The sequence below is a fragment of the Macaca nemestrina genome, chromosome 19, assembly GCF_043159975.1.
Source record: "Macaca nemestrina isolate mMacNem1 chromosome 19, mMacNem.hap1, whole genome shotgun sequence".
Classification (NCBI taxonomy): Eukaryota; Metazoa; Chordata; class Mammalia; order Primates; family Cercopithecidae; genus Macaca; species Macaca nemestrina.
Genome location: NC_092143.1, coordinates 21,241,702 through 21,266,970, shown reverse-complemented (window position 1 = coordinate 21,266,970; position 25,269 = coordinate 21,241,702). Strand labels below are relative to the sequence as shown.

General features: G+C 43.2%; 1 protein-coding gene and 1 long non-coding RNA gene across 2 annotated transcripts in view; one reads left to right on the top strand and one right to left on the bottom strand.

Annotated features, from left to right (window-relative positions):
* Positions 1-232: 232 nt before the first annotated feature.
* LOC105477041 (retina and anterior neural fold homeobox) lies at positions 233-4,960 on the bottom strand. Its single transcript, XM_011733358.2, has 3 exons — positions 4,660-4,960; positions 4,100-4,353; positions 233-1,243 (listed from the first exon to the last, which is right to left on the bottom strand). The coding sequence occupies exons 1-3, from the start codon at positions 4,946-4,948 to the stop codon at positions 743-745; spliced, it is 1,044 nt and encodes a 347-aa protein (XP_011731660.2). The 5' UTR covers positions 4,949-4,960; the 3' UTR covers positions 233-742.
* Positions 4,048-25,269, top strand: part of LOC105477044 (uncharacterized) — a 144,411-nt gene continuing 123,189 nt past the window's right edge. Inside the window, exon 1 of the long non-coding RNA XR_984422.3 lies at positions 4,048-4,116. This is a non-coding gene — a long non-coding RNA (uncharacterized lncRNA). The remainder of the gene's footprint in view (positions 4,117-25,269) is intronic.

The following is a 25,269-nucleotide window of genomic DNA, read 5'->3' as shown; positions in this document are numbered from 1 at the left end:
TAGTGGCTGAACCTTAGCCCCTTCCACTCCGGACCCCACGCGCGCACATCCGCTCCAGGGAAGGGCGCCTCGGGTCTAGGCCGCCGAAGCTTTCCGAATGGGGACGATTCTCTGGTGCAGCGAAGTGTCCCTAGAATTTTCACGGGAGAACCCTGAGCTTCTTCTCAGTCCTCCTCTTTCCCTAACGCACCCTGTCCATCAGCGCGCCCTCCTCCCGAACCCCCATATTCACTCCTCTCCCCAAGTCCTAAGCGTGCTTAAACAGAGTCGAAACAAAACAAGCATGCCTTTAATTCTCCTCTCAAATACTTTGAAACTACTTATACAAAAGTTCCTCAACCTCTATTTTTCCGCCGCCCCTGCTTCCCTGTTACGATTATCTGGGGATCTCCAAGTCTCCTGGGAATGGCCAAGTTCAGAAGCTTCAGCCTGTTTGGGCCTGGAGGCTCCAGCGCCCGCGGGGATGGGAGCGGCGTGGCCAGCGGGGCCCGGCAGCTTGCTGGCCTCCAGCTGCAGGGCTGAGGTCCGCGAAATGTGTTGAGGCGGCCAGAGAGCCTCTCCTCAGGCCTGAAAGTCGCCCTTCTTCCAGTGCGTCGGGAGCAGGCACATGGTATGCCTGGCGGGTGGCTTGCAGGCGATAGGAAAAGAGGGGCCGAGTGGGGGGGGGGGGGTCCCTGGTAGAGAGGATGTGGATACGGTGCGCTCGGCCCGGGGTCGGCTCCCAAGACGGTCCCCAGTACCCCTAGAGGGCCTGCCACGGCTTCCCGATGGCCTGGATGTGCTCCTTGGCTTTCAGACGCAGCGCCGCGATGCTGCTGTTGCGCGGGTCCCCCTCGTCCAGCGGGAACTTATCCCCGAAGCCGGGCCCGCACGGGTAGGAGGGCGGCGGCGGCGCAAGAGGCTGCAGGCCGGGGCCCAGCGGTGGGGAGTTCAGGAAGGGCGGCGGCGGCGGCGGCGGCGGCGTGTAACTGGCGGGCAGGCTCTGCGCCGGCGGCCCAAAGCCCGGCAGGCTCTGCAGCGCCGTGGCGCCCCCGCCCGGCAGCGGCGGCCCGAGCCAGGACTCCAGCGGCAGCGCGCCCCCAGCCGGCCCGCCACCGCTGCCCGGGCCCGCCCCGAGGGGCGACAGTGTCGCCGAGGGCGGAGAGCGGCTGAAGGAGAGGAGGGGCGAATCCTGCAGCTTCATGGAGGACACTTCCAGCTTCTCCTGCCGCCGCCACTTAGCCCGTCGGTTCTGGAACCACACCTGCAGGAGAGAGCACAGGGGCTGTCGGGAGGCATCGGAGGCTGAGGCCGCGTCCCCAACCCTGAGCCCGTTCAGCCCGGCAGGTTCCACTCCCTCCTCCTCAAATAAAACTAGGGGCGCAACTGTTAGGCACCTGCCGAGCGGGGGCCCGGATCTTCTTCCTTCCACCCACTCCGACTCCTCCCACCTAGCATTCTCTTTTCTTTTCCACCTTTTTTTTTCTTTTTCTTTTCTTTTCTTTCTTTCTTTTTTTTTCTTTTTTTTCTTTTTTTGTCCCATCCTAGTCCTCCGCGGCGTCCCACCCTTTTCTCTGCTTATCTCATCCATAACTGTGGTTGTATCTGTTTCCAAATCCTAGTACAGAGCAGGAGCTCAGAAAAAAAGTGAATTTAACTGCAATCGGATCGTAGAACTTTGAAATGAGATCTCACCAATTTTCTGTGACCTGCTGGTTGGCAGCCCCTCCTAACAGTTTAGACTTGCTTCTTCCCTGTATGGTACAGCTCTAAGTTGCTGTAGTTTGGTCTCAGACTTTCTCTGCTTTACCTACCCTTTGTCTCTAAATACAGGTATAAATAAATATTGTTAAGCAGAGTAACTGGCGAGAATGGGGATTAAAATTCACGTATTTTCACGGATTACTGGCTATGATAACTAGATAGGAGCAAGTGGGGTTTATTTTGCCCCAAGCATATTTGAATTGCTGCTTTAATATTTTCATTTTTATTTAATTAATATCTGCTTACTATTTCTGCTGTTTCTTATTACTTTCAAGGGGTATAATCATTCCAGTCTATTATATCTACTTTTACATTACAAAGCTAATTTTGACATTACCCTAAGACCTTAGCTCAATGACAAGGTTTTTTGCTTCTTCTTCTTTACATATACAAAGTTCTTGCCAAGAGTAACGTCGGGTTTCTTCCAATGAAACTTCATTACTGATTTGATAAAAGCGCTGGAAAATGTGTAATTACATTTTTACTACCAGTTCCACCTTCACAGGCAAGACAGAGAATCCGTTTAGTAGAGAACACAAAAGAACTTCAGCCAAACTGGTGGCTTTAGTGCTATATTTATGAAGGGAAATGGGAGATTGTCACAACCTCAGAAGGGAGAAAGTCGTTTTCAGTCAATAAAGGCGGAGGACTCCCTAGGACAGCTGAAAGAACAGCAATTCAGCACGTAAGCACCGCAGGGAAAGTGTGTGAGAGGTTGTAATTAGGGAGAAAAAGAGAAACAACAAAAGTGTAAGTACACTGTACCATCCCAGAAAAGATTCAGCTGCATATCTAAGGCCTCAAGTCTTCCTTAAATATTAGATATTTGCCAACAGTAGTGAAAAGAAACACTGATTTTGGTGAGGGATCCTGTCCCACCACCTCCTCAGCTTCCCTGTCTGTCAGCTGTAGCCTTCAGATCCAGTGTCCCGGGTTATAGACAGAAGGATTGAGGTCGGTTATGGCAATGCTCTACTGCTGCCCTCAGTGCGGGAGATCCTGCCTAGTATCTCTACCATCTGATTACATCATAGTCATGTGTTAAGAATGGCCATATGCTGGGTGCTGTGCTGGCCCTGTGGTCACAAAGAAGTCACAGACACTGTTCTCAAGAATCTCACAACTTAGAGAAGAAGCCAAAACCCCTGAACAAGGAATGAGGGAGGATGCAGGTGGGCTCAGGTCCCCAGGGAGCTGAGTCTGCTTTGCTTGAATTCTGTAGGGTACTGGGAGGCTTTGCCTGTCTTCTTTCTCTTGTATTCGTTCCCTCTCCCATCTTTCCTTTCTTGAAAGCAGGTGCTAAAATTTCCATCCCTTCAGTGAAATCATTGCAGCTTTACTGCCCCAAATTAGGAGACATTGAACTGTCCTTGCTGGTTAATCCCAACTCACATTAGGGAATTATATTTTTTTAAGCCATGACTTTTACTCATTACTTTCAACTCTTAAACTAAGCAGGAAAAAAAAAAAAAAAAAAAAAAAAAAAAAAAAAAAAAAAAAAAAAAGCAGCAGCTTGTCCTCTTTTACTTTTAAGACATGGATAAAAGCTCCGAACACTTGAGTATTCTCATTTCCTGGAAATCTAACTTATTAGACACACACAAAAATCCCATCTTAGTTCCACTGCCTTTCAGATGCAGTGAAATTTGTTCCCAATGTCTGTCTTTCAGCCCTCTGTAAACTCTCCCAATTTGGAAATCCTCCCAGATTTTTCACAGATGACTAGCAAATATTTAAGGCTTTCAAATATTTTAATGATCAGGGATTAAAGATAATTCAGCTTTAATTAAAGCGAAAACCTCTTTACAATAAAAAGAAAAGGCCTTTGCAGCGAGAAGTTTGGTTGGATGTGCACCAGAAAAGGAAAAGTCAGTTTCTTAAACAAATCCGACCAAAGTTTCAACTGCGAGGTGCCAGGCCCTTTGCAAGGAAACAGGGTTTTGGTTTTCAACTCAGTATACGCAGTTAGTGACGAGGGTAGCATTTGCGGCCCCAATCTTGTCACGTTCCATCCCTACCTGCATTCCCTTTCCACACAGCAATCCCCAACCCCTTCCTGGCTATGTCTAATGAGTTGTCGGCTTCTTCATCTTGCAAGTCATTCCCTTCTTCTCTTTTTAGCTTAAAAGAGGGAAACCCCCAAAGGGGAGCTCTTACTACAAACAGGAACATACTACTTGAAGGGTGGTGCACAGGGAACATCGAAGAGCTGTGCCTCTCCCTTGGGACTCTGGGCGTGCCAAGTCGAGGAAGGACAGTAATAAATGCGTGAACGCCCGTGAATTCCGAGAAGCATTGGCTGCAGTTTGGGCCTCGGGCCCTCCCGGATCCCAGTTTCTCAACCTGGGCTTTTTACCTGGACCCGGACCTCGGGTAGGTTGACCTTGCCGGCCAGCTCCTCGCGGCTGTACACGTCCGGGTAGTGGGACTTCTCGAACGCGCGCTCCAGCTCATGCAGCTGGTACGTGGTGAAAGTCGTGCGATTCCGCCGGTGCTTTTTCTTGGGCTGTTCCTCCTCTGACAGTTTCGCTTCGCCGGTGGCTGGCCCGACGGGCAGTCCTGGGCTCGGCCGTGCCTCTCCGGGCTCCTTGGGGCAGTAGGGGCGAGGGCCTGGGGCGACGAGGCCCGGGAGGGTCAGATACACTCCCCAGAACACCCTTGGGGCGACCCCTCCTCGCCGTGGGCGCTGGCCAGCCCGCCTACGGGCTCCGAGATGGCCCGGGGAGGTCCGGGGTGAGGGCGGCAATGCGGTCCTAAGCTTTCTCTGAACGCAAATTGGAAGCTCCCGCCATAAACAGAGTCCCCAACCCCGCGCCCAGGTGCCTTAATAAAAGTTAAGGAAGGGACACTCTCGTTTGGCAAACTCCTAAGCTCGGGCGCCCGAAGGGCCTCGCACAGCCAGGGGTGAGCACTCACCTTCGTACTCTGGGGCCGGCGCCGGGGCTGGCGGCGGGGAGGGTTCGGTGCCTCCCTCGGGCGCCTTGGGGCAGGCGGGCCGCGCGCCCAGCCTCCTATCCCGCTCCTTCGCGCCCCGGGCACCCCGCTCCGCGGGGAAGGTGCCGAGGATCCCGTCGTCCTTGGTAAACCCCAGGATGGCCTCGATGCTGTGCAATCGCGAGGTGCTCCCTCCCGGGCTGCGGAGCAGGTGGCCCGCAAGCGAGAAGCTCCCGTCGGCCATGGCTGGCGCGCAGCCCGGCAGGTGCATGGGGGGCGCCGGGAGGCGGGAGGGCGCTTTGGAGACAGAGAGGAGAGGCTCGAAGCCGGCTCTTTCCCAGTGTGGCGGTGCAACCCGAAGGGTCCGGACCCTAAGTTAAGCTCTGCGGGCGAAGCCCACCCGGGCTGCGCACGCTGGGGGTGGCCGAGCGCTCAGCCCGCTGCCGCCTTAGTCCCAGAAGTCGGAAGTTCGGGCTCGGGGTAGCTGGAGCTCTTGGAGCTAAAGGCGGGGAGCCAACTGGCCCTCGGCTCCGCAGCTATCGCCCGGGACCCAGCCCCTTCTCTAGGCCCCTCCCTCCACAGAGGGGCGTGTCCTTGCCCGGACCAGCCACAGGGTCCTCTCTTGGCCACCCCCAGCACTAGGAACATTCCCCTCCCACCTCTTGATCCGTTTTAAGCTTTACAAACACACTCCGGGGATCGGCGGCGCGATGCTTGATACGCCGGGGAACCTGATCGCGGCGCACCCCTAGTCCTGCCTCAGTGGGGCCGACGCCCTTGGGCTCATCTCTCCCCTTGTCTCCCTGTACCTTGGGCTTGCCCTCTCACTTCAGACTAACCCCTAGGGGTCACCTGGCTCCTTGGACGCACCCCTTCCCAACTTCAGACTCGCCCGTCTCGCCCCCTCTGGCTCACCTCGGCGGGGCCGCCACCCTGGCCTGCGTCCCCTGGAAGCGCGGAGGCCCAGCCGAAGGCTTCCCAGCCCCGCACCAGTCCCAGTTTGAATTTCCCCTCGCTGTCTCCCTTTTCTGGACCCACTCCTTCCTTGGCTCGGTTGTGCGAAGTCCCAGACCTCGCGTTTAGTTTGTCCGTCTACATTTGTTTTAACTCCTCCCAGTCCCCTCGGACTTGAGCGCCGGCAGCCCTCCTCCCTGCCCCCAGCGCCAACCCCAGGGCCATTTCTGTCTGCAAGTCCGGTGATCTCTAGCGCCCGATTGCCCAGCAGGAGACTGGGAGCCCGGAGTCGGATGTGCAGCCGGGCTTAGGTCCCGCAGGAGACCCACCAGGAATTCCTCGCTCTCACCCACTGTCCTGCGGGGAGGGCGGGATCCTTTACTGAAGTTACAGCGGTGTCGCACTCCCACCTCCCTCCAACACTTCTCCGGACCAAGGATATGGCCCCGAACTGACTGGGGAAGGACCTTCTCCCTGGGAGAAGGCCCCGCGCCTCTCCGAGAGTTCAGGAGTAATCGGCTTGCAGGCTTGCAGTTCTTTCTCCTTTGGACCCCCTCGAGGCTTCCGTGGCCCACAGCGACTGATCGGCCACTCGGAAAGATGATTTGATAGGGTGAGTGTATTTCACCTGCCGCATTGAGGATGGACAATGGCGCTGTGAACATCTCACCCCTCAAGTCTGAGGCGAGACCCGAGAAGGGCGCTTGGCCTTCCCTGAGCTGGTGGCCTGAACCGTGAATTAAAATGCTTTCCTATGAAAGCTCAAGAACCTGGAGGACAACATCCCTAAAATCTCCTTTTCAGTAGGCGCTCTGATCTCCACAGCGGGATAAAGGGGCGTGTTCTTTATCCCGCTTACGTTCAGACAAGCGTTTGCTGCGTCCCTCTAGAGGGCAAGGCAACCGTCTAGGGCCAGGTCGTGGGCATCAAACAAATTGGGAAAGGCCAGGGCCGTTGGCCTGGTGGAGTTTAACATCCAGTCTGGAAGACAAGACAAAGGAAGAGGGAAAACACATACCCTCAGATCCTCCACCTTTAAATTGGTGTTAGGATATTTGCGGAGGACAAGCCAGTTCCTCAAGGATCATTCAGTGGTTAATTCCCCGTGATGGGCGTACCTGTTTTTCATAAAACTATATAAAGGCAAACCAAAATAAGGGCAAGCATGTGACTGCAGGAGACAGAAACTGAACTAATGCAAGTCAGAAATTAGTTTTTATTTTAAGAAAAAAGCTAAATTAATGAAAGTTAATAGCACTTTACAGTGTTCACATATCACTTTTATTTATTTATTTATTATTTGTTTGTTTGTTTATTTTAGACACAGGGTCCCTCTCTGTCGCCCAGGCTGGAGTGCAGTGGCGTGTTGGTGGCTCACTGCAGCCTGGAGCTCCTGGGCTCAAGCAATTCTCTCAACATGTTGCTTTGTAGTTTTCAGAATCTTCTCACATTCTTCATATCATCTGATCTTCACAACCTTGTGAGGTGAGCAGGACAGATATATTGGTCCCCATTTTACAGAAGAGGAAACTGAGGCTCAAAGTGATACAGCTATTAAGTGGAGGGGTAAGGACTAGAACTCAGGCCACTGACTCCTTGTCCAGTGTTTTCTGCCTGCAGCTCATTTGTAATTATTGTTGTAGATTGTGATCTTTTTGAAAACAATCAAAGCCCATCTTAGCCTGCAGTCTGTCTTTAATCCTTCTCTGAGACTGAATTCTGCATCTAAGAGGTGGAGGTAGAAGCCGTTTAGCTCCCAGAAGAAATAAAGTCAGACCCTATAGAGAGTGGGCTTTGGGCACTGGCATCCAGGGCAAATTAACAAACCCTCTGGAGAGTCCCCTGACAGACCAGGCTTTGCCTCCTCCTCTGCCCCTCCTCCACCTTTCTAGACCCCGTAAATGGCCTGGTGGCACCCGATAAGGTCTGACTGCCAGTTACACAGACCAGGTGGCTGATGTGCTGAGGTGCTGGTGAGCAGAGGGCAGCCATGGGGATAATTAATTGGTATTTGTTGTTTCCCCTCTGACCGAGAATGCTTTTTATGCAAACTTCCCAATATTAAATTGATCTTGATAATCACCGCTAAACAAAGATTGGCAGCGTTTTCTTAAGCTCCTGCCCACACGCTGCTAAGGGGTTTATGGCCTTGTTTTCCAAAGTTAATTCCTCTGGAACTGCCCAGCTCCTCCTAATAAGTCCAGGTGAGGTTAGCTTTTATTTACTGTTTATTTCAGAGTCTGGGGAGAAAAGCAGAAAAGACTTCAACAGCCACTGGCGAGGGCAGGGGTGGTGGTGATGGGGGTGGGGGAGACAGGGCAGAGGAGGACAAGGGGGAGTTGGGGCTTCCTTTGTGCAGGACATAAAGAGCTAGTCAGTACCATTGTGGGCACGGTGGAGGGTACTCCAAGCAATCAGCCGGGGGTCATTGTTAGGGGCTAATCTACGTGTGTATTTCCCAAGAACTCGATTAGGGAAGATGAATGGACTGGGCCATGTCCCTAATTCTTCTAGCATGAAGCTGCATTTTTCCAGCAGTTAGGCTAGCTCATAATCAGCCCTGCTTCAGCAACAGTAAGAAGCCTGGCTTCTGAACCCCACCTCTGGTTAATTCATTAATTCATTAGATGGATCAAAGAAACCCCCTCCTTCCATCGCCCACCTGCAGCCAACCTTAAACACAGCTAAAACCCCATTAAACTTGGGATGGTTGGGAGACACACATTTCCAAAAGTGAGGAAGTTGTGGTATAAAGCGGCTCCTTGATCGTGGATGTATGGAGAAGGTCCAATTTCTGGAAGTATTCTGGATGAACAGTCTCACCTACAACACAGAGGAGACATGCATATCCCCGTGCACTGGACGGAGAAGGAGAGGGAGACCAGTGAATTAAGGACATTTGGCCACAGCCTCTAGTCATTTCACCTCTCAGTGATGTTTTACATTAGGGTGTAAGTGTCTGTGGAAAGGCCTATGAGATATCAATTCATAAAGCGTATCAAACCAACTTGATTGTCTGCATGTAGATTGTCCCCATAGCAGATGTATTTTAATCCTGGAATAACTCCCCTTGTGTCATGCCACACTCGAGGACCTCCTCCTCCCACTAGCTCATACATGTGCAAGAAAGGCAAATTACTTTTAGTTTTAGCCAGAGCAAAACACAACTCATATAATCACTAAAACATGCACACATACCATACACACACACTGAAGTTCAACAAATTCAATTGTCAAGAGTTAAGAATACATACAAGAGCTACTATTTATTGAATACTAAGTATATGTCAACAGGTATATGCCATACGCTTTTGAGTATTATTTCACATGAATTACCCAATTTAGTTCTTACAATAATCCTATGATGTAGATGCTGTTGTTGTTATTATTATTATTAGACATAGAGTCTGGCTCTGTTGCCCAGGCTGGAGTGCAGTGGCATGATCACAGCTCACTGTGGCCTCAAGACACTGCTATTATTATTATTATTAGAGACAGAATCTGGCTCTGTTGCCCAGGCTGGAGTGCAGTAGCATGATCACAGCTCACTGCAGCCTCAACTTCTTGAGCTCAAGCATCCTCCCACCTCAGCTTCCTGCAAAGCTGGGACTACAGGTGCACGCCATCACATCCAGCTAATTTTTGTATTTTTTTTGTAGAGATGGGTTTTTGCCATGTTCCCTAGGCTGGTCTTTAACTCCTGGGCTCAAGCAATGTTCCTGCCTTAGCCTCCAAAAATGCCGGGATTACAGGCTTGAGCCACTGCACCTGGCCGGTAGACACTATTATTATCCCTACTTTACAGATAAGGAAACTGAAATACAGAGAGGTTATGTAACATGTCCAAGGTCACACAGCTGGTTTCAAGTAGAGCCAAGATCTGAACCGAGGTGTTTTACTCAGGAATGCATCCATCTCCCCACCACGTGTGCTACCCCCAACAAGGTATGCATATTAACGTGCACCATTAATTCTCCAGTGGCCATAAGAGAACCAGCAGATAAATTAAAGCAAGAAAATTTGGGAGTCAAGGGTAACAGGAATAATATAGTTCAGAGTGATGTGGGGATGAGAAAGGTATGATGGATAGCCTATAATTTATTAAGTTATGTAAGATGGTTACAGATTTGCTAAAAAAAAAAAATAATAATAAGTATACCATTCAACTTTCCAAGGCTGTCTCATGAAGTTTAGGGGATTTTCCCTGTTCTGAGTTTCAAATCACTCTCAGTGGTTTGTAAAGTATATATTTTTAAGCATCTAAAATATATTTTTTCAGCACTGGCCTTTGATGCTGTGAATTCTCCCCTATATCGTATTATACATTGCATATCATGGGCGAGTTGCTGGCAATGGTCGCAAAAATATCAATAGCTAAACTCTTTTTGACACTGACATTGCATCCAGAGATAAAATACACTATGCTTGTTCATCTCTCACTACCAGATCTCCCTCATTTATGGAATATTAGCTACTTGAAGCAACCCAGAAGGTATATCAGAAAAATGTTCTTAGAGGTGCCTACCAGAACCCCATTTTTACATGTGGGCAACTAACAATGAATATCCTTGGCCACTTTCAGTATATGACCTTGACACAGATGATAAAGACGTTTCCTGTATAGTAGTTTACCTCTTACTATGTCAATCTGGATATTCTCTAGCATTTTCAGACTAGATTGAAGCAAATGTTGATATAAGGATTGTATAGTGAATAGTAATCATGGCTGAAATACCATAAACCAACAAAGAGATGGGCCTCATGTAGACATTTTGGGTTGAATTGAGAGCCCTCTCAGATGGGCATATGGAAGCAAACATTTCATCTCATCACAAGATGAAATGAAGGGCAGTTGGGAGCTGTTGTTTCTGAGCAGTAATACCCTGTATGAAAGCCTTCCTTTCACCTAAGAATAGGGACCACAGCTCTCTGCAGACCATCCAGCAATTAGCAAGAAGTCTCCTCCTTGGGAATTTCCATTGTTCCCCGATTATGATGTTTTTGGAAACAACATCACTTAAAACTGCCCTCCCACTTAGTTTCCTGTTATTTCAGGGGATCATATATTGAAGATTTAGAAAAGGAACTTTGATTATTATCTGTTCTGTTCTCTTATTTCTAGTCCCCATTTTAACATTTTAGATGTGAAAATGTGTGGGCCCAGAGAAATTAAGCAGTTAGCCCAAGGTGAGACAGAATGTTTGTACTAGGGCTTGGACTGGAGCCAGGTCCCAGACTCCCAGGCTGTCCACTGGGCACTCTGGCATTAGCACCACCATACTGAGCTCTCAGGCTGTTACACTCAGATGCCCCAGGCTTATAGTTAGAGAAAGTCACTGCATGAATTGTGGAGGAATATATTTGTTGTACAAACACAATGAAGTTACTCTTCACACAACTCCCCCATCATTTACCAACCCAATTATCTTGGTTCTGAGCTTGCTTTTACAACTGATGTAAGTTCAAGTAGCCTCACTGTAGGAGGAAAAATTCCCTTGGCAATAGATTTACAGGGATTTTTGGCAAACAGCTAATACTGCTACCCATTGGTGTGCTGGAATCAGCCCCTTCTGGCTTGTAAGAACTTATGGTTAGCATCTTCCCAGTTCCGAGTTCAGTGATTCACCTTAGTAGCTTGAAACCAGCTATAGTGGTAGTAATTTCACCACAGCAATTGGCAAACACTAAAAATCAGACAGTCCCCCTCTCAACTTAAAAACTAAATGATGTTTAAACATTACTAGCACATTACTGCTCCTACCTCATTAAAAATGAGGAAATCAGGAAGTGTTTATCATTATTATTTATTATTAAAACTAAAACAAAACCATGATTGATGCAGCGAGAGATGTCTAACTTTTTACTCAAAAATGAAAATTTACATCACTATCTCAGAATATATAAACAAAAGAGGGAACTTGGATTTCTGCCAAATAAATGGACTTTTTTTGAGTTGTTAGGAGCAAAGCTATATTAAGATAATTCCTCTTTACTTGTTTTCTAATTAAACTAATTGAATTCAGAGTGTCTAGGGGGAAGCACTAAAGACATTTATCTTGAGGGGATGATGGTCTTGAAGCCTATCAATCCTCTTAGAGTGTTAAGAAGGCAAATCCAAGGATGCCCATTTTGCAGCAGCCTTGACCCAACCCCCACCTGGGGTTTGACCAGCTCTAGTCTTCTTCACAGCAAGGCAGTGTTCTACTGAAAATCATTTGGCTTCCAGTTCTCTACAACCTCCGGTTTTCTTTCTAGCTCTCTGGCTGCTCCTCAACAGTATCCTTCCTGGATTCCTCCTCTTGTCCTTGACCTCTCAAAGCCAGAATGCCCGGCCCAGCCCTGGGTCCTGCTCCCTATCTAGACTCACTTCCTTGATGCTCTCCTTGACTCTACTCCAGAACTCTTTTGTGACTCCTGTGGTTGATCGACTGCCTATTAGGCATCTCCATTTACATGTTATTGAGTACATGTTCAAAACAGAGTTTCTGAATAGGACTTCCCTCCTGCACCTGTTCTACCACCGTCTTGCTCATATCTATAAATGGCTGTTTCACTCATGTGTCTCAGGCCCTAAGCCATACATTTCTCTTTCTATCACCCACTTTGTCAGGCAATCTTGTTGGCTGTAGCTTCAACATATAAACAGATTATGATGACTTTTCTCCATCTCCAATCTGATGCAAACCACCATTCATCTCCATAGGGCCCAAGTGATCCTCCTGCCTCAGTCTTCCGAGTAGCTGGGACTAGAGACATGTGCCACCACGTCTGGCTAATTTTTTTGTATTTTTAGTAGAGACAATGTTTCACCTTTTTGGCCAGGCTGGTTTCCAACTCCTGACCTCAGGTGATCCGCCTGTCTTGGCCCTCCCAAAGTGCTGGGATTACAGGTGTGAGCCACCACACCCAGCCTCCTTTCTATTCAGATAAATAATTATAGCACATCTCTGGTTCAGATCCACAAATATGTGTTGGGTTACTCTCCTTCTCTTCTAATTCAAAGTCAACATACACATTCTTTATTCCCCAAATGGAAGCTGCCTGCTTCTTAAAACAGGATTTTAACATATTCCATTTTATGTTTTAATTTGGAGAGTAAAAAAAACCCAGAATGCACCTAATTCCTGACAAAGCATAAGCTACTCACAAGCAGGAACAATTCAAAGGCCAGGACTGTGTCTCCTACTTCATTTTTTTAAAATATGTGGTTAAATACACATAACTAAAAATGTGCCATTTCAATCATTTTTGAGTATATGGTTCTGTGGCATTAAATACCTTCCTATTGTTGTGCAGTCGTCACCTCCATCCATCTCCAGAACGTTTTAACCTTCCTGAACTACAATTTTGTATCCATTAATCAAAACTCCTCACCACTCCCAGTCCCCAGCCCCCAGCAACCATCTTTCTACTTTCCGTGTCTAGGAATTTGATTACTCTAAGTATCTCATGTGAGTGGAATCATAGAGTATTTGCTTTTTTGTGGCTGGTTTCTTTCATTTAGCATAATGCCTTCAGGTTTATCCACATTGTAGCATGTGCCAGAATTTTCTTTCTTTTTAAGGCCGAATAATATGCCCGTGTATGTATATACTACCTTTTTCTTATCCATTAAGTCTGTTGATAGACACTTGGGTTGCTTTCACCTCTTAGCTGTTGTGAATAATGCTGCTGTGAACATTAGTGTGCAAATAATTGTTTGAGTGCCTGCTTTCAATTTTTTTTTTTTTTGGAGACGGAGTCTCTGTTGCCCAGGCTGGAGTATAGTGGCGTGATCTTGGCTCACTGCAACCTCTGCCTGCCAGGTTCAAACGATTATCTTGCCTCAGCCTCCAGAGTAGCTGGGATTACAGGCGTGCGCCACCATGCCCAGCTAATTTTTGTATGTTTAGTAGAGACAGGGTTTCGCACTGTCGCCCGGCTGGGCTCAAGTGATCCGCCTGCCTTGGCCTCCCAAAGTGCTGGGATTACAGGCGTGAACCACCACAACTGACCTGCTTTTAATTATTTTGGGTAAATACCCAGCAGTGGAATTGCTGGATCATATGGTAATCCTATGTTTCAATGCGCAGAACTGCCACACCGTTTTCCACAGCTGCTGCACCGTTTTACATTTCCACCAGCCACACACACAGTAGATTGTGAATCCTTGCCAATTCTTGTCATTGCTTGTTATTTTCTGCTATTTTAAAAATAATAATAACCATCCTAATAGGTGTAAACTGGTATCTCATTGGTTTTGGTTTGCATTTCCCTAATGATTAGTTATATTGTGCCTTTTTGCATTTGCTTATTGTCCATTTGCACATCTTCTTAAGAGAAATATGTTAATAATATTAATTCTTCCAATTCATGAACACAGGATACCTATGTATTTGTGTTTTGTTTATTTTTTTTTCATTAATGGCTTATAGTTTTCAGCATACAGATCTTTCACCTCCTTGGTTAAATTTATTCCTGAGTATTTTATTCTTTTTGATGCCATTGTAAATGAGATTTTTTCTTAATTCCTTTTTTGATTAGTTTTTTTGTTACTAATAGTATAGAAATACAACTGCTTCTTGTATGTTATTTTGTATCTTGAAACCTTACTGAATTTGTTTATTAGTTCTGACCATTTTTTGATAGTCTTTAGGGTTTTCTACTCATAAGATTATGTTATCTGCAAACAGAGACAATTTAACTTCTTCCTGCCCAATTTAGATGTCATTATTCAGTTGTTTTTTGTTTGTTTGTTTTTTGTTTTTGTTTTGAGACAGAGTTTTGCTCTTGTTGCCCAGGCTGGAGTGCAATGGTGCGATCTCGGCTCACCACAACCTCCACCTTCCGGATTCAAGCGGTTCTCCTGCCTCAGTCTCCTGAGTAGCTGAGATTACAGGCGCCCGCCACCATGCCTGGCTAATTTTTGGTGTCTTTAGTAGAGATGTGTTTTTCCATGTTAGTCAGGCTGGTCTCCAACTCCCGACCTCAGGGTGATCTGCCTGCCTCGGCCTCCCAAAGGGCTGGGATTACAGCCATGAGCCACCATGCCCGGCTCATTTCTTTGTTTTTTGCCTAATTGCTCTGGCAAGGACTTCCAATACTACATTGAATAGACGTGGTGGACGTGTGCACCCTTGTCTTGCTCTGGATCATAGGGGAACACTGTTGAGAATTATATTACCTGTGGGCTTGTCATATGTGACCTTTATTATGTTGAGGTACATTCTTTCTATGTCTAATTTGCTTAGAGTTTTCATAATAAAGATTAGAGCAGAAATAAATGAAATAGACACTAGAAATAAAATAGAAAAGATTAACAAAACTAAAGGTTGTTTTTTAAAAACAAAATTGACAAATTTTTAACTAGACTAACCAAGGAAAAAAAAGAAAGAAGATCCAATTATAAATAAAAGGGGAGACATCACAACTGATACCAAGGAAATAAAAAGATCATCAGAGACTGCCATGAATTTTTATTATTCTAAGATAACCTAGAAGAAACAAACTCCTAGAAACACACAATTTACCCAGACTGAATCATGAAGTAATAAAAAATCTGGATAGATCAACAAGGAGATGAAATCAGTAACTTAAAACCTCCCAGCAACAACATCATCAACAAAGTCCAGAACCAGATAGCATCATGGGAGCTTTAATGCCACCCTTCTGAAATTCTTCAAAAAAAAAAAAAATGAAGATAAAGAAACTCTTCCAAATTCATTTTAAAAGGCTAGCATTACTCTCATACCAAAGCCAAATAAGGACAGTATAAAAAAAGATAATGACAGGTCAATATCCCCGATGAACATAGATGAAAATCAAGTAAATCAAGTTTAACAGCACATTAAAAAGATCATTCACCATGATCAAGTGGGGTTTACCCTGGGATGCAAGGTTGGTTCAATAATAAATCAAATCCCTAGTATGATATGCCACATTGAGAGAATGAAGGACAAAAATCACATCATCATCTCAACAGGTACAGAAAAATCATAAGGCAAAAGAACATTCCAATATTCTACATTCTGAAATTTAGTATAAAGCTTGCCTATTTTGTAGACTTTGTCAAGCTTTTGCTACCCTAAAGGCAAGTCAGATAGTTCATGGTCCTACAGGAAAGGGCAAGCCACAATCTCCTCTTCCTTCTCTCCCTTTCTCCTGTTCCTGGCCTTAGTCATTGTCAATGCCATGTTCATCTCAGTAACATTACTGAGCTGGAGACCATGTGTTAACTTGACGTGTGCCATCTCATTTCATTTCAGAGGTCAATATTATTATAATCCTTCTTCCCTGAAGTCTCCATATTCAATGTATGCATGAGTTCCTTTGGCTTTGCTTCTGCACCACCGTGCAGACCACCGTCTTACCTTGCTTGGACAGAGGATTGAATTAGCCTTTTAACTGGTCTCCTTTCTGCTACTCTTAGCTCCCTTCTCTCCACTTGCCACGCAGCAGCCAGATAACTGTTGAAAAACATAAATCAGATCATGCCACTCCCTGCATAAAATTTATCCAAAGGCTTACTGTAACAGGATAAAATCCTAACTCCTTGCACTGCTCTAGAAGACTTACTATTTTTCCACTTCTCACAGCTCCTCATTTAACACTTCCAACCCCTTTCCTATCCTTACCAACTTGCTCACTGAGCTGCACCCCCTCTTGACCTCTTTCCTCTTCTTGAAATCCTCCAAGCTCCTTTCTGCCTCAAGACCTTTGCCCTTACTATTCTCTCTGCCTGAAATGCCCTCCATCAGATATTCACATGATCTTCTTATAATTCCATTTTTTTATAGCACCTACTACTCTCCAAACCTATCTTCTTTATTTTACTATCCGTCTCCCCTCATTAGAATCTTAGCCACGTGAGAATAGGGACCTTACCTGTTCAATCTCCAGCACCCATAACATATGTTGCACATAGTCGTGGTTGAGTCAATGAATAACTACAAGGAACTCTATTTTTCACATAAGGAAGCAGTTAAGCAACTTGTCTGATTTCACACAGCTATTAATTGGCACAAGCATACATTTTTTCACATTCTTATACTCAGTCATCTGGAGTTTTTCTAAAATATTAATTATTTCCCATGTGTTTGGAAAATGTCAAACTGCTTAGCTTTCCTTCCCAAATAGTCCACAGAAATCATTTGATCACTTTCAAAAGGCATTTCAGTCCACTCCAGTCTTGTTAGCATCAGCGCTGGCTAGGGTTTCCTCCACCGCCTTTGATGTGAGCGTTCATTAAATGAGGAGACAGGGGTTCCCATGCAACGCCATAGCCATCTTGCTCAGAGCCCACACCACTCTAGGGAATGTCATTTTTTCCCCCAAGGCAGCTCCAGCAACTCTGCTGTTTACTTCAGTTTACTTTTACAGTTCACTGTGATTTTATGAACATTTGTTTGTTGATTTTTATTGTGCTTTCTCCTTTGACCCCTTAAGCCCTAAAAATGCTGATCCGGTATGTTCTGATGAATTGAATTAGCCCCTTTTAGCCACCAGATGCTTTCAGTAGGATTTACAAGATGCTCCCCAGAAGTGTCTTCATTCAAGTGTTGGGAGTTTGCCGTGCTTACTGCAGGGCGTGTGCGTTGTTAGTTAAATGAATAATCTTAAAAAAAACACAACTTGGAAATCTTTAAGGGTTTCTGAAATGAGTTAAGAAAATAAGTAAACATCATTTTGTACATTTATACTATCTTTCTTTAACTCCAGAAATTTGATGCCATCTAAGAATGATGTTTTTAGCATATAAACAGAGTTGTAAAAATATATTGTTTTCAAGGGCTAGCCACATTTTGGAGTTGGGTAAAGGAGATAAACTTCAGCACAAGTAAATTTTTTATACTAATATTTCTACTTTTGGTTAGGTTTGAAATTTTTCCATAACAAAAAAATATATTTTAAAAGGCAAAAAAGCCACAAGGTTTCTCAATCTGAATTTAATTTGTATGATTTCAAAACTTATTACATTCTCCAAGCATAATTTTTGCAGCTCTCAAAACTGCTCTTTCTAATGTAGACAAGCAAAGGATATTATGGTCCGGGAATTTCACTTCTGAGTGTGTACCCAAAATAATTGAAAGCAGGGACTTGGACAGATATTTGTATACCGATGTTCACAACAGCTTTACTCTTCGTAGGCAAAAGCAACCCAACAGTCCATCAGTGGATACATGGATAAGCAAACCATACAGTCTTGTAAGCGCCTATAAGGATAACAAGACATAAGTTTTCCCTCCAGAAATCTTTTGGTTAGACTGTCACTTTTATTTTATTTTATTTTATTTTATTTTATTTTATTTTATGACAGTGCCTTGCTCTGTCACCCAAGCTACAATGCAGTGGCACGATCTTGGCTTCTTCGCCTCACAGGTTCAAGCGATTCTCATGCTTCAGCCTCACAAGTATCTAGGATTTCAGGCTTAAAGAGGAAGGAAATTCCAACACACGCTACAACAGGGATAAATCCTGAAGCCATTGTGGTAAGTGAAATAAGTCAGTTACAAAAAAACCAAATACTATATGATTCCACTCATGTGAGGTACCTAGAGTAATCAAATTCATAGAGACAGAAAGTAGAAAGATGGTTGCCAGGGTCCAGGTTGAGAGGGTAGTGGGGAGTTATTGTTTAATGGGTATGGAGTTTCAGTTTGTGAAGGTAAAGTTCTGGAAATGGATGATGGTGATGGCTGCACAGCAATGTGAATACTTAATGCCAATGAAATGTACACTTAAACATTTTTAAGATGGTACATTTTATGTTGTGTATATTTTGCTACAATTAAAAAAATTAATAAAATGGTATCTTTTTCTTCTTTCTTTCTCTTTCTCTTTCTTTACTTTTCTTTTTTTTTTTTTTTTTTTTTTTTGAGACAGGATCTATTTTGTCACCCAGGCTAGAGTGCCATGGTGCAATCATAGTTTATAGCTCACTGCAGCTTCTCTTTTGGGATCAAGCAATCCTCCCATCTTAGCTTCCTGAGTAGCTGAGATTACAGCACGCACCATCATGCCCAACTAACTTTTTTCATTTTCAAGTAGAAACAAAGTCTTGCTATATTGACTAGGCTGGACTCAAACTCCTGAGCTCAAGGGATCCCCCTGCCCCAGCCTCCCAAAGTTCTGGGATTACAGACCTGAGCCACTATGTCCTGACTAGAATTTCTTAAAAGGGAAAAATTAAAACAAAAACAAAAACAGGGAGACTCTGAATTCCACTGCAGCGAACACTCAAAGTCTGTTTACGTTCTTCTTTCTTTTAAACTTGTTATTTCTTCAAAGAGCCACATTATAGTTTTGGGGTAGAAATTTCTTGTTGAGGTTTTCTAGTGATTTACATGGTATTTTTTAGGGAATACATTTTATTTCTCCAACATCTTCAGGGCACACATGTGGATATAACACCTGCTGATAGTGATTCAAATAAAAACATGGACTGGCCACAGACATGAACAAGAGGAGGGGGAAGAGAAACACAGAAGCCTCCAGGAGCCCCACATCCATGACCAGTGGAACATTCTGGATTTAGCACGGAGCTGGATCTGAAAGTCCACACAAAACATGCTACTTGACGCTTGAATGCTTGGGAGCACTAGTCTTGTAAGTGCCTATAAGGATAACAAGACATAAGTTTTCCCTCCAGAAATCTTTTGGTTAGACTGTCACTTTTATTTTATTTTATTTTATTTTGTTTTATTTTATTTTATGACAGTGCCTTGCTCTGTCACCCAAGCTACAATGCAGTGGCGCGATCTTGGCTCCTTCGCCTCACAGGTTCAAGCGATTCTCGTGCTTCAGCCTCACAAGTATCTGGGATTTAAGGTGTGCACCATTATGTCCTGGTAGGTTTTGTATTTTGAGTAGAGATGGGGTTTCGCCATGTTGGCCAGGCTGATCTCGAACTCCTGGTCTCAGGTGATCCACCCATCTTGGCCTCCCAAAGCATATATTTATTTCATTTTAAATATTATGTTTTTAATTGCATTAAGAAATATAAAATTTTTATAGAAATTGGAATTTTTTGGTGAGAGTGATATTTATATATTGTTTAATGCTTTGAATTTTTAAATGAATGTTCTACACATGAATATCAGAATTTGAGACAAATATCTATCTGAACTATTGGGCAGAGGAGAAAATGAGAGCTTAAAAATGCATAGAGCATCCCAAATGTCATTGTATCTTTTTGTTTCCATCTCTCTTCTGATTGTATCTTTTTCACTAGAGCTGTTAACAACTGGAGAAATTTATTCATTTCAGCTTCATAATTTAATCATAAACTATAAAGCAATTATTAAGAAAAACTTAAAACATGTAGTAAAGTTGAAAGGATTATAAACACCTTGGACTCACCATCTAGATTCTAAAATTAATATTTTTTCTATATTGTTCTATGACACCTATTTATCTCTCTAACTACTCATCAATCTCTTATTTTTTGTGTGTACTTTTAAAAGTAAGTTGCAGACTTCAGTGCACCTCACTTCCAGATACTTCAGCATGCAATTAATTAGCTAGAGTTCAATTTTTTTTAAGGATACTAGCCTAGTGTGTTAGTTTTAGATGAAACTACTAGAACTTTCCCCAACAATATATAATATATAATATATACAAGAATCCTGATTGCTCCATATTCTTACCAAAACTTGTTGTTGTCAGTCTTTTAAATTTTAACCATTCTAGCAAGTCTGTGGTTAATTTTCATTTTCATTTCCCCAACAATTACTTTGAGCACTCTTTTATGTACTTGTTCATTTGCATACTTTAAGTGTTTGCTCACATTTTCTGCCCTTCAAAAATTTGTTTTAATTTTTTTATTATTGAGTTGTAAGGGTTTAATATATATATATATTTTATATAAAAAATATATAAAATAACAGATCTCAGTCCTTTGTCCGATACAAATTTTGCAAATATTTTCTCTCAGTCTGTAACTTGTATGTGGCTTGGCTATTTATTTTCTTAATGATATCCTCTGATGAGGAGGAGTTTTAAATTTTGATAAAGCCTAATTTATCAATTTTAAATTTTTTCTGTTTTCTAAAAAAGCTTTTCTTATTCCAAGATCACAAAAATTTTACTCTGTGTTATGCTTAGGTCTATGATCTACATTGAATTAAGTTTTTAGATATGGTATGAGATAAGGGTGTAGGTTTGATGGGTTTCAGCACATTAAAAAAATAAGACTCCATTCCTTCATAGGATTGCATTGGTATTTTTGTCAAAAATCAATTGGCCGAGATAGAGGTTAGTGGTTTCTAGGGCTTGGGAGTGGGAAGAGGGAGGATAGATGTGACTATAAAGGAGTTGAATCAGAGAGATCTTTGTGATGATGAAACAGATCTGTATCTTGATTGCAGTGGATGTATGAATCTACACATGTGATAAAATGCCACAGAACTATACACACCCATTATGCCACTGTCAATTTTCTGGTTTTGATATTGCACTGTAATTATATAAGATGCAACCATTGGGAGAAGCTGGGAGAAGTGTACGTGGGACCCTTTCTGTACTATCTTTGCAATTACCCATGAATCTATCATTATTTCCAAATAAAAATTTAGAAAAATCACTTGACATATAAGTGTGAGTCTATTTCTGTACCAGTATCGATTAGTACCAGTATCAGTTGGTACCAATATCACCCTGTCATGGTTACTGTAGCTTTATAGTACAGCCTTAAGCAAGTGGAGTAAATCCTCCAATCTTGTTTTTCTTTTTCAGGATGGCTCTGTATATCCTACTATACTTGCCTTTCCAGTTATATTTTTGAAACAGCTCATCTTTTTCTACATGATAAGATTATGATTGAGACTACACTGACTCTATAGATCAATTTGGAGTTTGTTGACAGCATGACAATATTGAATCTTCTGATCCATAAACATTTATTTAAGTATTCTTGAATTCTTTCAGGAATGTGTTGCAATTTTCAGCGTACAGGCCGTCTACATCTTTTGCTACATTTATTACTAACAATTTTATGTTTTCAATGCTATTGGCAATAAAATTGTTTTAATTCCATTTTGAATTGTTTGCAGCTAGTATATAAAAATGCAATTGATCATTATATACTGACATTTTTTCTGCAACCCTACTAAATTAACTTATTAATTTAGTGGTGGTTGTTTTATAAATTCCTTATAATTTTCTGTGTTAGTAATCATGTCATCTGTGAATAGAGACAGTTTCACATCTTTCTTTCTCACCTTTTCTTTTCTTCCTTTTTTTCTCCCTTATTGCACTGGCTAGGGCCTTGGTACAACGTTGAAAAGAAATAACGAGAGTATCTTTGCCTTGTTCCCATTTCTAGGGGAAAGTATTTAATGTTTTACCATCAAGGATGTTAGCTGTCGGTTTTTCAAAGATGCTCTTTATTGAGTTGATAAAGTTTTATTCTAATCTTAGTTTGCTGGGAGTTTTAAATCAACAATGGGTGTTGGATTTTGATAAATGCCTTCTCTGTTGACATAAATGATTATATGGGGTTTCTTTTTTTATTGTGTTAATATGGTGATTTACATTTATTGAGTTTTGAATGTTAAATCAACCTTGAATTTGTAAGATAAACCTTATTTATTCATGATATATTATCCTTTTTCTGTGTTGCTGAATTTTCTTTTTTTTCTTTTTTTTGAGACAGAGTCTCCCTCTGTTGCCCAGGACGGAGTGCAGTGGCACCATCTTGGCTCACTGCAACCTCCGCCTCCTGGGTTCAAGTGATTCTTATGCCTCAGCCTCCCAAGTAGCTGGGACCACAGGTGTACACCACTGTGCCCAGGTAAATTTTTTGTAATTTTAGTAGATATGGGGTTTCACCATGTTGTTCATACTAGTCTCAAACTCCTGATCTCAAATGATCTGCCCACCTCGGCCTCCCAAAGTGCTGGGATTACAGTCATGAGCCACCATGTCCGGCCTGGATTTTATTTTGTATTAGTTGTTAAGAATTTTAAAAATCTAAATTCAACAGAGATATTGGTCTGCAATTTTTTTTAAATAATGTTTTTTTCAGGTTTTGGCATCAGGGTTATATTAGCCTTATAAAATGACTTGAGAATAATTTCTTCCTCTTTCTGAAAGAGTTTGGGTAAGATTGTGCTATTTTCCCTTAAATATTTGATAAAAGACACTAGTGAGGCCACCTAAGCTTGGTGTATTCTTTGTTGGAAGAGTTTTAATCATTATTTCTATTTTTTTAAGACATAGGGTTATTCTATATATCTTGCATCAGTATTTGTGAAGTGCATTTTTTTTTCAAGGAATTTGTTAAGTTCACTTAAATACTTGTCAAGTTTATTAGCATAAAGTTCTCCATAACATTCCCTTATCATCCTTGAATGTCTGTAGGATTTGTAGTGTATTCCCTCCTTCAATTTTGACATTGGTCATTTGTGTACTCTTATTTGTTTCTTAAGCAATTCAGCTAGGTGTCTGTCAAGTTAGTTGATCTTTTAACCAACCAACTTTTGGACTTCTTAATTTTTTCTATTGTTTGTCTGTTTTCTATTTCATTGATTTGTGCTCTGTAGTGTTTCCATCCTTCTACTTACTTTGCTGAGTTCTGTTATGTTTTTCTGAAGATTATTTTCATTTGTTTGTCTGTTTGTTTCATAGTCAGCAAACGTGGCTGGATTCAAACTCAAAACTCTGTTTCTCCTAAGTGGGCAGTAACAGAATTCTTAGTTCAGTTGGTTTAGCCCTCACTGGGCTGCTCAGAGTATGCCTAATCTATGCATAGTTCAGGGATTTGCCAGGATCTTGAACAGACTTCATACACAGAATTTAGAATCCCCCTCCTACGGCTCTCTCCTTTCTAGGATTCGCTCTTTCATTTTGCAGCTGCTGTGGGCATCCCAAACTCTGCTGGTTCTTCAGTACATTAAGGCTGCAGGTTTTCCATCTGAGTTTTAGTTGTCTTACTTGGCTTCAAGTGGGGTCTGCCCTCAGATGAAACTTCTAAGCAAAGGAAAACTCACCAGTGCTTTTTCCTTCTTCCCTGTTCAGGTTTCATTTCCCTCCAGTGTGGACCTACTTTTGGCTGCTTCTAGTGCTTTCAGGCAGTTGTTTCTTTGCATTTTGTTCATAGTTTATAGTTGTTATTTGCAGGAGGGTTGATCCAGTAGGAGCTTATTCTCCATTATCAGAAGCTGTAAGCTCTAGTTTTTTTCACTTTTAATTTCACTCCTCTCCCTGTGTCTGATGGTGCTGTTTGTAAGTAGGAATTTGGCTAAATTTCTAGTGCCAGGAGCAAAACCAAGGTACTTACATAACTCACAAACTAGATCAGTTGGTTTCTGGGTAACTGAGCTTACTATATCAACAGTCTTTCAAAAGTAGAACTCCTGCTTCATTGTACTGTAGGAGCCTATATCTAATTGGGAAAGACTAACTCTAAGCAAAATTGGGAAGTCCATTTAATTTGTCCTCTTGGAATTTATTCTTCAGCACCTCTCCCCAGAGTCATTATGGTTCCTTCTGCCTGGATAGAAATGCCCCCTGGATCTCTAGATTTTTCTCTCCATGGGCAACGCTCTATGTTCTTTATCCCCTCTCTTGCAGCATCTGACTCTCTCTTCCTTCCTGCCACTCCTGGAGCCTGGTGTCCCTTTGCTCAGTTGAAGCTAGTAAAGGGACTGAAACCTAGTTCTGTGGCAGTGACAATGGGCTAATGTGCTCTCTTTCACAAGATAAATATCCACAGTGACCACCCTGAAACCATAGAATGAATTACAGAAAGTAGAGTAATCCAGCCCCTTCATTTTCACTGTTGAGAAAGTGGATTTCCAGATAGAATAAATGACTTGTCTAAGGTCATGTCCTAGTGGAATTGGGTCTAAAATCCTCATTCCTGACTATGAGTTGGCTCAGGAATGGCTTCAAGCATCAAGTCCAGTAGCAGGGTGTGAAAGGTGACAGCACTGCTGCCTTCTGCATGGCTGGCTTCACTCCTAGACATCAGCAGTCAGCGCTCAATTACCCAGTCTGTTCACAGTGTTCCTACTGTATGATGAGAATTGACGAAAAGAAGTGAGGATGTTTTCCTGAAAAAGAGAAAACTGAGAGGGGAATATATCAAAGCCTGAGTGGGAATGTAGGCACAATCTGTGTAGTTCCATTCAACGGAACCATGACCGATGGATTAAAGATGCAACCATTTTCAGCTTAAGACAAAGAAGGATTTTCTAACAACTAAAGCTGTCTAAAAATGGAATGGTGGTTGTTAAATTTCCTTGGAGCAGCAGATAGTGAATTCTGTACCACTGGAAGCTTTCAAATAAGGCTCAACTGGGACAACTTGGAAAGGGTCCCTTTATTGTATGGGAGATTAGAATAGATTCCCTCCTAGTCCTTAATAATTGTTGGATTCTAGGTTTTGATGCTGAGAGACTTTTTTGTGCTCATTGACATCATACAGCACAGACACCAATCCACCCTCTAGAGAGAAAAAGGCCTTCTGGATGCCCTAATACATGTCTTCCCTCTCCCAACCCATACACATGTGATTTGGTATTGATTGGGGTGGTGTGGCCGTGTGGTGAGGGGTGGTTTAGTGTGGGGTGGTGTGTTGTGGTGTAATGTGGTATGATAGGTTGTGGTCTGTTGTAATGTGATGTGGGGTACCATTGTGTGGGGTGAGGTGATATACTG